General features: G+C 47.3%; 1 protein-coding gene across 4 annotated transcripts in view; it reads left to right on the forward strand.

Moving 5' to 3' along the window:
- TANK (TRAF family member associated NFKB activator) overlaps window positions 1–17517 on the forward strand; it is a 56969-nt gene that overhangs the window by 23505 nt on the left and 15947 nt on the right. For all 4 annotated transcript variants that reach the window (XM_054971017.1, XM_054971021.1, XM_054971018.1 and 1 more), the window contains exon 5: window positions 4336–4466. In XM_054971017.1, coding sequence (XP_054826992.1) covers window positions 4336–4466 — 131 coding nt within the window. The remainder of the gene's footprint in view (window positions 1–4335; window positions 4467–17517) is intronic.

Below are 17517 nucleotides of genomic sequence, written 5' to 3' on the forward strand. Positions count from 1 at the left end.
CTTTCCCCTGAAGCCTCACAAGCCACATGGCCGGCCATGTGGGTCCCACAACCTCAGGAATAAATTTCGCTATAGTCAGAAAGGTCTGATTTTGGGAGGGAAATGCAAGAAAGATCTGCTGCCCTTAGTGCCTTCTGCTGACAGATTGCTGGATCCAGCCCTGTGTTGGCTTTTCCTTGTGCATCCTCCAGTTTGGAAATAATGGAATTAGAATACCACAAAAAAGAGGGAGGATAAAGAATCTGGTGTGTCTGTTCCTTTCTAGTTAAGAGAATTGTTCCCAGCTGGGTGGTCTTCAATGATTTCTCACAATGATTAATACAAAATAAGAAAGAGAAATAATTCCTTGCTGATATTACAGTAGGGATCAAGAACGGGAGCCTCAAATGCCGAATAAGGGTCCCCGATTATCAGTCACCTGATCTAGAGGGCTGAACAGAGGGAGTGGTGTCTGTTGCAGCTGGCAGACCACTTTGGCAGGAGGGAGCCTGGCCTGCTGACACCCTTCCATGTCCTAAAAGCGATCCTGCCATAAAACTACTTGCTGTCTAGGGCCTTGCAGTGTAAAACTGCATTATGGGTAACAAGAGCCCCAACTTTGTTAAAATGATGGAGGCTTTGGGAATTTTGAGAACACTGAGTGGACTCCACCATAAAATGGTTGCTATGGAGGGCACAGCCAACCACAAAATGGCTGCCACGCAACCAGTCACAGACTATTGTGAGGTTCCAATTCAAGTAACCTTCTCTTCCTCTGATGGAGACTGCTGTTTCCAAATGGGTGCACCCCTCATAGACTTTCCTGATACATCTCCTGCTCCAGTGAGGTGGTGATAAGACAGGATTGGCTGTTCTCTTTGGGGCAGAAAGAAGTGGGCGCCAGACATTATTTCGGCAGGTGCTATGGCTCCCAGTGGCACAATACTGAGGATCGCTCTTGATACCATCACAGTAGAGAGACTTTGAGACTTATTTCTTGTATTTGTGTTTTCTGTGCAAAATGATGGAAGATTTTTTAAAAAAAAAATATAAACTCTAGCTTTGAATGACAGACAGGATAGTACTTAAATTACATTTGGGAAGTGTTATGTAATCTTAAATTTAGAAAGTGCATGTTATGTGACCAAGACATTTTGTACACTACCTTGGAAATTGGGGTGTTTAACAGTGGAGGTGAATAAAAAATTCACAGAACTTAGGTGGCAGGCTTGGAAAGGAGGCAAGAACTTCTCCTTAATCAAATGGTCTTTCCCTTCCCTTTTTCCCTTGGTCTCTGATTTGGGAGTCCTTTTCTAAAAAATGACTACTGGCTGAAATTTCTTTACATGGGGGTTATAGCCATATTTCTCATCCCTGCTGTTTTGTATCTTCTTTCTCTATAAGAAAGAAAGATTCTGGAATATGCTCTAGCTCAACTTGTCCTGTTTCCATGAAACGCTGATGTAGAAAAAGGAGGAAGAGGGTGTATTAAAAGAGAAAGGGGGGAAGGGAAGAGAAATGGGAAGTGGAGAATGCTAAAAATAAGAGGGAAAGAAATGTGAAAGGAATTAAGTGGAAATGGAAAAAGAGGAACAGGAAGGAAGGATATTGAAAGAGAGACCACTTGAGTCATGTGATTTTGTTCCTTTACTGGTTAGCAAAACTGAAAGGCTACACTGAGTTGTGCATTGATTACAGTAATCTTTGTTTGCAATCAGTGACATTGACTGACCAGATACTTGTCCCCAATTTGTTTACTTACGATGAACCAACCATTCTGCTCTTCAAAGGTTATAGTGTTCAGTTGTTTTCCTATCTAAAGATTTATCTCCATATAAGGGGGAAATGTCCTTGAACTTGTTGTGTGGCAGCAAGTTCTACTTAACGAATCCATGGAACAGAGTTCAACATATTTTACTTTAAATGAAAGTATCAAGAAACTGGCCTCTCTTAGCTTTCACCTCTTTGGTTCAGGCCTTTGGGCCTAGTAAGGCCACAGAAGAGAAATCTCTGGAAACTTGTAACTTTGAGCTAGCAGTTCCCAGAGAAGGAAAGTTGGAGATGGGACCATAGCACTCGTGCAGATGAAGTCATGGATGCAGATCAGAAGCCTGCATGGCCAGGAATCGGAGGGAAGCTCTTACCTTACTTAGGGTTGCTGGGGGTCTGCCACTGATTGCTGGCAATCAGCAGGAAGAGGCAAGCCACCCAGAGACCACCCGCCACTGGCAGGCAGCCCAGGCAAACAGGCACATGTGCCTCCACAACGATGTCACTAGTGTGCGCTCCCACCCCCGTGCAACAACATCAGTTCCAGGAGTGATGTCATTGTGGTACAGCACAGAGGCACAGGCAGGGTTTGCAAAGGTGAATGAATGCTTCACTCTCATACACGCACACTTTGCCTTCCCAATCTTCCACCAGTTGCTAGGGAGAACTGGCAACCCTCCTTGCATTCCCATCTCATTAGCCCTTTGGATACCAGTGGGGGCAAGTTGCTCTGATTGGGAGAACGTTTTAGCTGCAGGGGGACAGAGTCACATGCCTAAGCAACACCCTGATCGGATTAGCAGGATCATGCCATGTTGCAGGTGACATGGGATGAAGAAGGGTCTTCAGTTTGTTCTTTGCTGCTTTCAAGCCATTTTTCTTTTGAACTGCCAACCGGTTTAGCTGTAAGCTCTAAGCCGTTTTGTTCTTGGACCTTTTGGGACTGAGACTTTGGAGTTCTGTTTGGAGTTTTGTGGTTTGACCTGGCAAGGTAACATCTGGGTTAGGTAACCATAGTCTGGTAAGTATTTTAGAATAGTTATTTACTGTCTTGCACAATTTCTATATTTGTAACCTCTTGCACAATTCTTAATAAACTGTATTAACAACAACAACATTCGATTTATATACCATCCTTCAGGACAACTTAACACCCACTCAGAGCAGTTCACAAAGTATGTTATTATTATCTCCACAAGAATCACCTGTGAGGTGAGGATCATCCTTTTGTGGTGTTAATCGGTTTTGGGGTATCCAGTATCTTGGCCTATTTGGCTTTGGCTACCAAATAACTGTTTTTGTGGAACTCAGTTGGCATATGTCCTATCTTGTAGGGCTGACTTCTTGATTAAAAGCTGGAAGGTTGGAGACATTGTTCTTTGATCTCTAAACTTAAGGGTAGTTAAGAAGAACTGGTGGCAGCTTGTTTCCTTGGGAGGCAAAGGCTGTTGCCTTCCAGCAGCGTGTATTGTTCCCTGACCCCTTCCTCTGTTCTTTGAGGATTTGAGGAGTTGGTGACAGGGTGTATATATGAGCAACTGGCCACAGAAGTGCCTTTCTCCTCCCCACAGCTGCGTGGTCTCACTTCACAGCTGAGCTATATGCAAGATGACAGACAGTAATGTTTTGAATTTAGTGGAGACTCTCAACTTCAGCAGTAATGTAGATAATGGGGCACAAGTTTGATCAAATAGGTTGGGAAACAGCAAAGTTTTGACTGAAAAAGGCAGAGAACAGCACTTTTGGATCTGCAAAACTTCCAGATAAGTTCTGCTACTATATGCCGTATTTACTTGAAAATATAAGACGTTATTCTTAAATTTTATTTACTTAATTTGTGCCACACCTTCCTCTCCCCAAGGGGACCCAAAGCAGCTTACATTGTTCTCTCCTCCATTTTATCCACGCTACAATCGCATGAGGCAGGTTAGGTGGAGGTTGTGTGATTGGCCTAACAGGTCACCCAGCAAGCTTCCAGGGCAGAGTGGAGATTCAAACCTGTGTCTCCCAGATCCCCGTGCAATATGCCAAACACTGTACCACACTGCAGGCTTAGACACGTAAGGTGTTTTGTTACTTTACAGAACTGAAATTTTCATATAACTCAGACCTGCCCCTGTTTTTCTTGATGGTGGGTGGGGGTGGATTCAGATAAATAGGGAATAAATAGGGAATAAACTGGGATTTAATATGTTGTTAAAAATTCAGAAGACTTCAGGCTTTCCCCCCAAATCTTTTCTGATTGTGTGTGAAAACATTGTACGTACATTAGCCTCTATAAAAATGGTGGTAGAGAATGAGAAGGGGGAGTTGTCCTTAACGCTCATATTTCTTTTTTCTCCTATTTTTTTTCATTTCCCATTTTTTCTTTTCTATTTTTGTTTTTTCAACTTTTCTTTCATTTTTTTTTTTTGGCGAGCAGTTTTTAAATTGGTGAACTACAGATTATGTAGCAGCTGGGCAAAAATATTAATACTGGATTCCCGAACTGGAATAAAACCCTTATGTGTTTTACTTTTTTAGCATTTTGTTTAGTTCTTGTTTCAGATAAACACAGCAGCCAAAAGAGAACTTTTTGTTTTGCAGCTAACACACATGAGCCGGTTCCCGTGCCTGAAGACAGTGAAATAATAAGAAATGGTACCTTATTAAACTTGAATTCTGAGCAGCTGCACGAGAAGCTGAAGTTGGCAATACACAGAGAGAAGCTTTTAAAGGTATGGTGGCTTTCACATAACGTAAAGGTTTTCTGACAGTCATGGGTGATGAGATACAAGAACGTAATCCTTAAAATCAGATTCTCAGGTGTATAGCTTCAAATTAAGTTACCCGAGTTCCATTAGCTTTACAGTGTAACCTTTTGCACAGTTATGCCAGTTTAAACCTATGGAAATAAATGGGCATAAATTGTCCTGCATAGGATAATGAATCGAGGATCTTCCAGCATTATTTCCATTTTAAGACATCGTTGAGATTTTCAGTGTGCTTTCCAGATGAGCTCAGATTGCCACACACATGCAAATCCCCAAGTAAGACGGTAAGAACTTCTCTAGGAGGGGAGATCGAACACTGCGGTAGGGACAAACCACCCAGTATAGTTCCTCTTTTTTTAAAAAAAAACCCAAAACCATCTGTTTTAAATTTTTCATTACGTTCTTCAGTATAGATTGACAAAAGTTGGTATCTCTTACAGAACAATCCTAAACAGTTACATGTAACCACATAGTTTTAAGATACAGAATTCCAGCAGGCCTGTCAAATGTAGCAAGAATTTGGCTAATGTACAATGTATTATTTATATCATAGAAGGTATATGCAGGTATATGTAGATCCCAGGGCATATTCTAAATCTCCTATTTAAGTCAACAAATGATTAAAAGGGAGCCACTTTGTATAGTAACTTAGGGGAATTTTGTATGCTTTTAATCTGTGCAATTATTTTGTCAACTATTGAACTTTCCCATATCATATCACACCAGTATTTATGGCAGCTCTAAGTTTACTTTTCCAAGTTTTACATTGCTATCCTAAGCAGAGTTATGCCATTCTAACTCCATTGGTTCTAAAGGTATAAATGTGTTTAGCATGGCCTGGTTAGCCATTTAAAGATTGTTTGCATGCGCTTTGAATGTTGCTTTTTTAAAAGAAATACACACTGTGCTAAAGTTTTTAGGTACTTAGCATTTAATAAACATTTAACTGTTTTAAATAGCAATAAGGAAAGTTGGAAGGAAACAAAGTCATTGCAAAATAAGAAACAGAATCCTAGGCTTCAATTCTTGATCACTTTCTGTAGGCTTATTTGACATGGAAAATTTTCAGCCAAAATTCCCGTAGTTCATAGAATGACCTGAGCAACCAAGACACCCAGTCAGTACATGGATTGGGTGCTTTCTGTCACTACAGAGATAGCAAGCACTTCATCAGGTCACCCTTTGGCTAACACTGCTTTTTTCTCATCTCCATTTGGTATTCATTTTTGAGTGTAGCCTCCTGGCCTGTTTTGAGGTTTTCTGAGCAGCAAAAGACAGACAATCAAGCTTTCTCTATATTTACAAAGTGCTAATTCAGGAAGGTTATGCTGTGGTTGTTTCTTAAATTGGACTCTATCTTGCCAAGATCACCCATAAGCATGCGTGTGTGTGTGTGTGTGTGTGTGTGTGTGAGAGAGAGAGAGAGAGAGAGAGAGAGAGAGAGAGAGATGTGCCATCAAGTTGCCTCTGACCTATGGCAACCCTATGAAGGAAAAACCTCCAAAACGTTCTATCATTAACAGACTTGCTCAGATCTTGCAAACTGGAGGGCGTGGCTTCTTTTATTGAGTCAAGCCATCTCATTTTAGGTCTTCCTCTTTTCCTACTACCTTCTGCTTTTCCTAGCTTTATTGACTTTTCCAGAGAATCTTGCCTTCTCATGATGTTACTATTTTTCATTACCATACTTACTGTACTTGAAGTGCTTAAGACTGTGTCTTCTGACAAAGCAGAATTATAGTAATTTTTAAAAGGCCAGGAACTGTACAGCCCTTTGGTGTGTTTCCTAAAATGTTAGGTAGTTCCTACTGAAGTCTGTCTGGGGCTGAGGAGCCACCCCTGCACTTACCAAAGCCAGTAGATGGGGGGGTGGGAATCAACCTCTGCTGCATAGTAGCTTCAGCGACATGGTTCTTCCCCCACTGGGCCCCAAGTTGAAGGTGGTGAGCTCTGGAGCAGAATAGGGTTCAAAAAGCCAGCCGTACTGGTAATGCCACACGGCTCCTTTAACAAGCTGTGCCTAACAGCTGGGCCTGTTGCCAGCTGGCCAGCAGGCCCAGAGTATAAACATGGAAGTTCTCCAGCAAGAGAGAAACCCATCTCAAGTCTCAGGGGAAAACAGGGTTAACATACCTGTAACTTATGTTCATCGAGTTCTTCTGTGCTGACACACATGGGGACTGCGCAGGCGCAGGCCAGCCGCCGGAGAATTTTCTAGAGCTTCCATGGCTCCGAAGGGGCCGTTTGTCGCGCGCCTCAGCGACCGTTTTCCCGCCCAAACGGTCACGTGATCCTCCAGCGACCAACGGCCCCTTCCCTCAGTTCTCCCTTGCCGCCGCTTGACCAACACACTTCAGCCATAACACCTTAAAAACACCAATTTCCGTTACAGCCAACACAGTATTGTGCATTGGAGTTCACAGCGGGGTAGGAGGGAGGGTTGTGTGTCAGCACAGAAGAACTCGATGAACATAAGTTACAGGTATGTTAACCCTGTTTTCATCTTCGTTCTTCTGTGCCTCCACACATGGGAGTGTACCAAGCTTCACACAATAAGGAAGGCGGGGGTGAAGTCCAACACAATTTTATTAAGCAAACAAGATCAACAATAAATAGATATGCATATATACATCTATGTAAAAATACTGTGTAAGGACACATAAATACTCAATATTTACATATATACACACCCCCAGGTACATATATACACACTTTCACTCAAGGGTACCCAACAGGTACGTCAAGAAAGTCATACCAAAACTCCCTCAGGAAAAGAGGGAGTGTAAGACAGCCTTGGCCACAGATACATCCTGCTCCGCATTGACATCAACGGCGTAATGCCTGACAAAGGTGTCTGCAGAGGACCATGTGGCTGCTTTACAAATGTTAACCAGGGGCACCCCCCTGAGGAGTGCCGAAGAGGATGCTTGGGACCGCGTGGAGTGGGCTCTGACATGAAGCGGGCAAGCCACCCCTGCCAGGGAATAGGCCTTGCTAATGGCCGTCACAATCCACCTAGACAGGGTCTGTGAGGAAGCCCTGTTACCCTTGTCCTTGGCCCCAAAACATACAAACAGGTGAGGACTGGAGCGGAACCCCTTCGTCCTATCCAGGTAATAGGCTAGGGCCCTCTTCAAGTCTAGGGTATGGAGGGCCTTTTCCCCCTTAGAGGAGGGTTGAGGAAAGAATGCAGGCAGTGAGATATCCTGCGAGAGGTGGAAGGCGGACACCACCTTGGGCAGGAACTCAAGGCAGGGACGCAGGACCACCTTGTTGGGATGAAACACAAGAAAGGGAGGGTCAGACCGCAGTGCAGACAGTTCACTGACCCTTCTGGCCGACGTGACGGCCACCAAGAATGCTACCTTGTAGGATAGCATATCCAAGGGGCATGTAGCCATAGGTTCAAATGGAGGCAACATGAGATGTGAGAGCACCAAGGACAGTGACCACCGAGGCACTGGCGCAGACACAGGTGGGTAAAGATTGTACATGCCCTTAAGGAACTGGTGGGATTGTGGGTGAGAAAACACCGTAGCACCCTCAATTCGGGTGTGAGCAGCTGATATCGCTGCCAGGTGGACCTTGAGGGAGGAAACCTTCAAGCCCATACCACGCAAGTGGCACAAATACTCGAATACAACCCCCAAGGGACTGCTGTCAGGCACCACCCCTCTGGCAAGTGCCCAGAGCTCAAACCTGCGCCACTTGGCCGCATAAGCGCGCCTAGTGGATGGCCGACGAGCATTCAGGAGGACCCTCTGTACCTCGTCAGTAAAGCCTATCGGGGAGGAACGATCCGCCAAGCCGTTAGGTGCAGCTGCTTGGGATCGTGGTGGACTAGGCTCCCGTTTAGGAGAAGGTCTTGCCGAGGAGGCAGACTCACATACGTCCGTTTGGACATCCGCAGGAGCTTCGGGAACCAAACCTGCCGTGGCCAGAAGGGGGCCACTAGGATGCAGTCCGTCCCGTCCTCCTCTATCTTGCACAGGACCCTGGGAATCAAGGGGAACGGAGGAAACATGTAGTGCAAGCCCTGCGTCCACGTAAACTGGAAGGCATCCCCAATAGAGAGGGGGTCGCTCCCTGCCCTGGAACAGAACGTGTGGGCCTTGGTGGTCGCCGCAGTGGCGAACACATCTATCACTGGATGACCCCACATCTGGAAGATCGGCCCAACGCACTCTACGTTCAGTTCCCACTCGTGTTCCAGTAAAGGGACCCTGCTGAGGGCATCTGCCCGGGCATTGTCTGACCCAGCCACGTGTATAGCACGGAGCGACACGCCGTTCTTGATAGCCCACTGCCAAGTGAGTGTGGCTTCCCGGCACAGGGCCATGGACACTGTGCCCCCCTGCTGATTCACGTAGTACATGGCAGTCGTGTTGTCCGTCTGCACCAAGACATGACGATTTCTCAGCAGTGCTGTAAGAGACACAAGTGCGAAACGAATGGCCCTTAGTTCAAGCACATTGATATGGAGGGTCTTTTCCCTGTCAGACCAGACATCTTGCACAGCCACATCACCACAGTAAGCACCCCATCCCATCAGAGAGGCATCAGTGGTAACCGTGATGTCATGGTGTTGATACCCAAAAGGGGTCCCTCTAAACAAGTTGTCATCAGACAGCCACCAGTCCAAGGAGGAGAGGATGACCCTCGGGATAGAGAATTTGAGGGACGGAGGGTGCAGTAGAGCATCGTACCTCCGCACAAACCAGTTCTGGAGAGGGCGCATACGCAGCCTAGCGAAAGGCACCACAGAGGTGGCCGCTGCCATATGCCCTAGTAAGCACTGGATAGCGCGCACAGACTGGAACCGGTTCCTTTTAAACATGGACACTAGACCCCTTAGGGACCGAGCCCTCTCCAAGGGGAGCAGGGCCTTACCCTCCACAGAGTCCAAAAGTGCACCAATGTAGGACACCTTGCAGTTGGGCACCAGTTTGGATTTCTCCAAGTTCACCAGGAGCCCTAGGCGTTGGCACGTGCTAAGTACCAAGCTAATGTCCTGCACCAGCCTAGACTCTGAGTCAGCCACGATGAGCCAGTCATCGAGGTACGGAAAGATAGTACAACCTTCTTCCCGTAGGAAGGAAACCACAGGGGCCACACATTTAGTGAACACTCGTGGGGCAGTGGACAGGCCAAAGGGGAGCACCTTATACCGGAAAACCCTTTGCCGGTAAACAAAGCTCAGGTATTTCCTGTGCTCCTTCCGTATGCCCACGTGAAAGTATGCGTCTTTTAAGTCAAGAACCGCAAACCAATCCCCCTGTTTCAGCAAGGCGATCACAGCCGCCAACGTTACCATTTTGAATTTGGTCACCTTGAGGAAGGCATTAAGGCCCCTCAGATCTAAGATGGGACGTAAGCCCCCATCCTTCTTAGGGACCAGGAAGAACCTAGAGAAGAAACCCTTTACAGAGTCGTCATAGGGCAATTCTTCCACAGCACCCTTGGCCAAGAGCGACACGATCTCCGCATCCAGCTCGGCCATAGTGTTATTGACAGCTGTCAGGGGTGAACTGCATCTAGGCAGCTCAACAAACTCCAGCCCGTACCCCAGTTCAACAATAGTTAAGACCCATGAGTCAGATGTTATTGACTCCCACTCAGAGAGGAGTGGACTAAGTCTGTCCGAAAAGTTCAGGGATACGGCTGGCGTGACCTGTCAGTACTGCCTCCCGGCGCCCTGCTGTTCTTTCTGCAGGGCCGGTTGCTGTGCCTGACGAGGTTTGAAGGGCCGACGCCTCCTCTGCTGTTGTGCGGGAGGGTAGGGCCGCTGCTGGTAGGCAGGATACTGATGATAGCCCGGCCGCTGCTGTTGGTATCTGCCCTGGTAGTGGTAAGGGCCGGACCGGGGAGCGTACCGTGACCTGGAGGAGGGCTTGTCCGCTGGAGCCAGACCCAAGGACCGCGCCGTCTGCCTGTCCTCTTTTTTCTTTTTCAGGGTCTCGTCGGTCGATTTGGAGAACAGCGAGTCCCCTTCAAAGGGCATGCTCTCCACCCTGGAACGCACCTCCTGGGACAGGGCCGTAGACCGCAACCAGGAGTGGCGCCTGAGGACCACCGCCGACGCCATCCCTCTAGCAGCAGTGTCAGCAGCGTGGCTCCCAGCGTTCATCTGCTGCTTAGACAGCCTCACAGCCTCCGTCTGTAGCAGGGACACCACAGCCTTCTGCTCAGGAGGGAGGTCCCGGGTATAGGATGCCAACTTCTCCCAGAGGTACAGCTGGTACCCTGCCATGATGGTCTGGTAGTTGGCAATCCTCAGACCCAGCGAAGCGACGATGTATTGGCGCCTGCCCATGGCATCAAGCTTCTTGCCCTCTTTATCGGCAGGCACCGAGGAGTGACCCGATCGTCGGGGGTTGAACTCCTCTGTGACCAAGGAGGAAGGTGGAGGGTGTTTCACCAACGCCGGCCAGGTGCCCTGCTTGATCTTGTAAAGCTGCTCGATGCGCTTGGACGTTGGAGGTTGATCACAGGGCACCTGCCACACCTTCTCCACAATCTCCTCAATACCCTCGAGCATGGGGAAGCCTACGTACGCCGGATTATCTCCATAGATACGTTTGAGGAGCTTGTCCTTGGTCTGGGGAAGTGCCGAAGAGATGTCCATCTCGAGAGCCTTGGCCATCCTTGCCATCTGATCGGCGTAGATGCGGAGGTCCTCGAATGGCGAGTCCGCAGATGGCACTAGCTCCTCAGCCGGCGATGGTTCGGACCAGGACTCCGACTGGTAGCCGCCAAAGCTCTCGACATCCTCCTCATCGGAACCGAGCTGGGATTCCGGAACCTGGAGCGGAGGGGGAGCCCACGCCGACCTCGACGTCGAAGGCCTCGGTTCCGACATGGAGAAGCCCGCAGGTGCCCCCTCCCATTGGCAACGGTATGGCGAGGGGAGGTAGGAAGCCTGCCGATGCCGGGACGCAGTGGACCGGACTGATCGGACACTGTCCCCGGAACCATGCCGCTCACGACCGACCAGAGGTGGAGACGGACGGACAGGCGACGGACGGCTCCGACGAGGAGATGGGCTCGGTTCCAGCCTCGGCGACCGAAGGGCAAGCGATGGTCGGCTCCGACGGTGCGGGCTCGGCTCCGGCCCCGACGAGAATTCCGCGGGCACCGTCTCGAAGGCCATCGGATCCGGCACCTGCACGGAGATGTCCTCTGGCTCCGGGGAGCCCAGATGAGGGGAAGGCGTGTGAGGAAGCACGATGACCTCCTCCTGAGGAGCGGGACGCGGCGACCGATGGTGCTTGGTCTTTTTCTTCTTCTTCGGTGGTTCCGAAGAAGAACTCGGAACCGACGCGCTCCTCGCCTTCGAAGGGGACCTCGGCTTCGACCTCTTAGGCTTCGTCGGAACCGATCCGGCCGTCGGTTCCGACCGGGGACTCGGTACCAGGATCCTCGGTTCCGAAGCTGGTCTCGGATCCGACCTGGTAGATGAAGCGCTACGGGGCGGCCGCACCGGTCCCTGCGCTGGAGAGGCCGCTCTCGACGCCGAGGTACTCGGGGGACGCGGTTTCGACCCCGACCTCGCGGAGGCCACTGAGCCAGCTCTGGAATGCCGTTCGGCAGAGGGGCTTGGGCCGGCCTTGGAGGAGGGCAACGGAGCGCCTCCGGACATGACCTTCTGCCACAGGGAGGAATTCAATCGGGCCTTGCGCTCCTGCCGGGCCTTGCTGGTGAAGCCCTGGCAAATTTTACAGGCCGTCACATTATGGGTCTCTCCCAAACAGAACAGGCACAGTTCATGGCCATCGGTTTTGGCCATTTTCGTGTGGCATTGGAGGCAATGCTTGAAGAGAGCCTTTGAGGCCATCTTCAGGGGCACGCGAAAGGAAGGTCAAAAACAGTCCGAGTCAAATTACCGAGTCCACAACAATGTCCAAAACGAGATCCGAAGAATAGTCGAGGTCACGAAGTCCGAAGTCAAAAGCCAAGCAATCAGTCAGAATAAAGCACGAAGCACAAAAAAGCACAGAGCAACGAAGCTCACGTTCTCTCCAAGCGGCGGCAAGAAGAGAACTGAGGGAAGGGGCCGTTGGTCGCTGGAGGATCACGTGACCGTTTGGGCGGGAAAACGGTCGCTGAGGCGCGCGACAAACGGCCCCTTCGGAGCCATGGAAGCTCTAGAAAATTCTCCGGCGGCTGGCCTGCGCCTGCGCAGTCCCCATGTGTGGAGGCACAGAAGAACGAAGATGGACATGCACTTTTGTGCGATTTCTCTGGGACTTCCTAGATGACTGATGCTCCAGTGACTCTTAAAAGGAGGGTCAGCAAAAGGCCAAGGAAGATGTGCCAGGGCTGTCTCTGATAGACATGGAAAGAACCCAGCACAGGAAAAGAAAGCAGGCAGGGTGAGTTTAACCCTTCCTCTCCCAGCACTGACACCACAAAGACTCCCTGCAAAGGGCATTGGAGGGCACCCAGTTCAGGAGTCTGACCCAGCAGCCCCAACTTCTGAGGCCGGCTATGCTGGAAATAGTAAGATGTGAATAGAAAATGTCAATGACTTGGGTCCAGTAGAGGGAGTTCTACAGACAAAACAAGAAATGATTTTCTCCAGTTCCTTACTCCCAATGCAGAACTCTGTCTCCCCCTCCCCCTCAGAGCTGTTTGTGGGGGGTCCCCTTTCCCATGGGAGCAGCATTTCGAAGGACATCTTGAGCTGCAGGAGGAGGGAGGCAGGGATGCCTGCAGGTTGAAAGCCCGTCCGTCAATGGGAATCTCTGTTGGGTCCAAGCCTGTACGCAGAGGGGAATGTTACTTTCTGCTTGGTTTTTGGATGCCTTCCTGTAGTGGTACCTTGGAGCAAAATGTCAGCATGCAGGATTCTGACTCCAACAGAATCCTGCATAAGCCCTGAATTTTTATTTGAACAATTTAAATATCCATACCAGTAGAAGCTCAGTCTTTGTAAGCTTGGGTAACTTTTTAAATATCTTTTGGCAAGCATTTCAAAGCAGAGAGGACCATGCTGTAAGTAAGATCCAGAAAGTGGTAACAAGATGGGACGGTGAAGAGCTGAACACCTGGCCCCTTCCTTTGAGCACTTGCATAACTGATTGGCCATCCATCACATCTTTGCTCACTAGAAGTTTGTACATGCTCTGATCCCACTCAGACCTCATGGCTGATAGCCACTACAAGGCACACGTGGTCAACATACAGACATACCACCTTCCCCCCCTCCCCTTCACCTCACATAATACAGCCTGGAAAAAAGTGCACTGGGATTTTGCCATGTATCCTTCTCTCATCTGACAACTACTGGTAGCATTTGGGTCCCTATCCATTCTACATATCCAAACACTGACATCAGTCAAAAAAAGAATTTGAATGAAGGGCAATCGCTTGTTGAAATGCTCCGACAAATGCTTAAAGCAATAGTTCATTCGAACTGTAACTTAACCAAGAAACTTGTACTAATGATTGGGAGAGGGGGAAGCAGACCAGCTTATTTTTAAACTTTAGTGACAGCCCCTTTGACATTTGACAAATGGATTCACATTATTGGGTGCGCACAGCAGTAGGGTGCCTCAGAGCAGCCTTGGCAGAAGTCGGCCCACACCAGAATATTTAATCCTTCCCCAAGCAAAAGGAAATGAGACACAATCTTTGTTATTGGCCATTGTGAACTTCCTTCCTTCTTGTATGAGTTCGAGGGGTGGGCTTGTTAACTCTTCAGCATGTGCTCTGCTCTTAATGAGTTCACAGCGTCTTACAGGATTCCAAGGAAGTTTCCCACTGAAACAGTTCAGGACTTGACCTGCCTAGTTTCAGCAGTGCCTTCACCTCCCTTGGCCGGACTGTCTCCTCCTATTGCTTTTTTTGCTATTCCATACATTGTATATTCTGGGGTCTAAGATGGTAACAGAAGGTTATTTATATTAAGCGTTACCAACCTCATCTTTTGAAAGTTTATTTTGGGATTTGTTTGTAGAAAACGAGTTAGGGACACTGTTTCCGTCAACTAAGCAAATTTTAATCATATGTGTTAATTTGTAAAAAAAAAAAGTATTTTGTTGAATTAGTGACAGTTGATAATTATGTTGTAGGAATCTAATTTGAGAGCAAATCTTTTTTAAAAAAACAGGCTTTTGCCATTTCTACTTCAGAAACTTAGAACTGAAAACAAAACGGAAACTATCATCCTTTGATGGTAACAGCATAACAGGTTCTTTTGTAGAAATGGAGATTAGAATGCTGCCCGAGAGTTATGCCACTGTAAAAACATCTTCAGCCATCTCTCTGCAATAAACGTGTAAATGCCGATTCAGTTATGATGGTGAATAAATGTCCCGTTAATAGCAGAAGTGGCTATGGATCTATCCAGAGTTTGTGACAAACGTAAAACCTAGTTTATTGATAGTCTTGCATGCCTTCTTCCTTCTTGCCTGGGGTTGCTGCATAACAAGAATTGTGGAGGTTAATCCTTGTTAAGCCTTGCTCCTGCGACACCAACCAATCTGAATGCACGGTGATTGTTTTTATGATTTTTGTCGTATTTATTTCTACCTCATGAGCTGACTCAGGCAAGTTCTGGAGGGAGAGGTGGCATGTACATTTTCTAAATAAATAATTTTCAAGGCACCTACATTCAGCCCTCATGACAAATTGGCATTAAATTGAAGATTTTCCTCTATAATCTTGGCATGATGGGCAAGGGGAACAAGGAAGAAGTGCATAAACTTAACAGTAAATGAGTTTGAGGCTATTTTTTAGAATTGGCCCTTGGCACAACCCATTGTTCTACAATGCACTGGAAATGATGTCATTTCCTGGTGACGCGGGAGCATATATGTACACTTTGTGCACATGTTTAAGGCTTGCCTCCCCCCCCCCCGGACTGGTCAAGTAAGCAGAGGCAGGAGGATGAGGCTAAAGGTAGGGGACCCTCTCTATGGCAGGGGTCTGGCAAGCCTACCCCCATGGGTAGGATTACACACACACTGCACCATTACCTTCATGATTAAGTAGGACTTCAGCTGCTGAAAATATAGCATTCATTTATTAACACTTTTTCAGTGGTTCCAAAGGGTATTTATTTACAACACTTATATGCCACCTTACTACCCAAATAGGGTCCCCAAGGCAGCAAAAATCAGACATTAAAACATTTAAAACATTAATGTTTAGAATGTGTGTATATATATATATGGTGTCCTCATTAGCATGGGCAAAGGGTCATGACATACTGCGTGCATAAGCAAGGTGATGTGGTTGGAATGAGACGCTGGTCACGGGGAACACGGTGGAAACTTTTCTTGCCTGCCTAGTGTCACAGTTACCCCAGGCCAAAAACTTGTTTTAAAACACACTCTAGTGACTGACACTATAAGGCTTAGCTGTTGCTGCACCACAAAACCCCAAATCTGTCTATTTGCCTAATTCCAAATTATGCTTAGAAGTACAGGGAATGATTGGGAATATTGCAAGGTAGTTCAAAATAGCACAGGCCCTGAACAAAGGGGGAAATTCAGTGTAAAATATGAACTGACATGACCGTGTACATGCTGCCGTTTAGGCACCTGACTCTGCCCTTGGTGATTTGATCAGAAATGCTGAGCAAACTGTGACAGAGTGGAAATGAGTCTTGATCTGCAGCGTTATTGCCACTAAGAAACTTCATACAGCAAGAAATCTTCCCCCTGCTGCTGGTTTATTTAATGCGTCTTACGAATATCTCTGATGTTTACATACAACTCTCTTAGATTCTGGAAGCATCTCTGGGCCCATTCACAGAACTGCTGATAATAATGATGATGATGTATGGGTCAATTTGGAAGACAAAAGAACCCCTAAAATATCCTGAAATCTCAGGAGTGCCTTTTGGTGTTTTGGATATCCCCGAGCTGAAACAAACCAGCAAATTTCCGATGTAGTTGCACCTTGGGAATATTCTGAATGCTCATCCCAGGGCATAACTCTGTTCAGGATTGCAGTGCACATTGGTTTTCTTTTTGGCACCGAAGAAGACGCAGAACTGTCCTAGGAGCTCTTCACATAGTACATTTTTAGGAATGTGCTTATAAATGCCAAGTGTGAAAAAAGTTAGCTGAGGCTTCTTCTCATATGCACATAATGCATGAATAATACAGAAGCCCCAAGGAATGTGAGTCTGCGAGACCAATTGGTGTTGTTGAGTGGTACTTAGTCCTAGAGGTCTTCCTCTTGCACTTACGCTTCCTGCTTAATCCTGCTTTGCACTAGAGTAGCTCTCTCACTGTTATTTCCATATCATAAGTTTAAAAGCCATTAACAGAGTCACAGCAAAAAAGAGAACGGATCCCTGCCCCACAGAGTTTAAAGTCTAAAAAGGAGACATTGTGCACTGTAAGGCGCCTACAGATGGCTGGTAGAGCTGGTAGAACTCTGCTTCCCCAAATGAATTTGCAGACAGGCATGTATTGAGAAGATTCAGATCTCTGCTTTGGGCTGCTTTTTAATTCTTTTTTCACTCCTTTCCTGACTTCCATTTAGTATTGCCAGCTTCTAGTTCCACTTTTAACCTCCTCCAATAAATCTACCATCTTTCCCCTTTTCTTTGAAACCAAATGCTGTATTACATAGGAAGGCCTTTTTGAGTTCATTTCAGAACTCAGCATCATTTTAAACTCAATTTGCTTTTCTCTGTCTTTTTCTTTCCACAGTTATATATTATGCACTTCCTTAGCCCTCAGACAAACTCAAATCTGATTACAATGTGATTTTAGCGGTTCCTTTTTTAGAAATGGGAAATGCCACCTAAGGTCTTGATGCCAACCACGCCCTTGAAAAAAGAAAGCAAGCTTTTTCTCATGTGTGGATCTGGTTCGTACCACCTTCTTCACACACAGGACAAGCTGCACAAAGTATTATCTTTTTCTGTGTATGTGTGGAATCCAGGAGTTTGCATGCAATTGGGTGTCCCAAGTGTCCTTGGCTTTCATCTCGCCACTCCATTTGGCAAAATCCTAAACCTCCCTGCAGCCTACAAAGCCTTCCTCCCAAGGAAGAT

Source organism: Eublepharis macularius, chromosome 2, assembly GCF_028583425.1.
Source record: "Eublepharis macularius isolate TG4126 chromosome 2, MPM_Emac_v1.0, whole genome shotgun sequence".
Classification (NCBI taxonomy): Eukaryota; Metazoa; Chordata; class Lepidosauria; order Squamata; family Eublepharidae; genus Eublepharis; species Eublepharis macularius.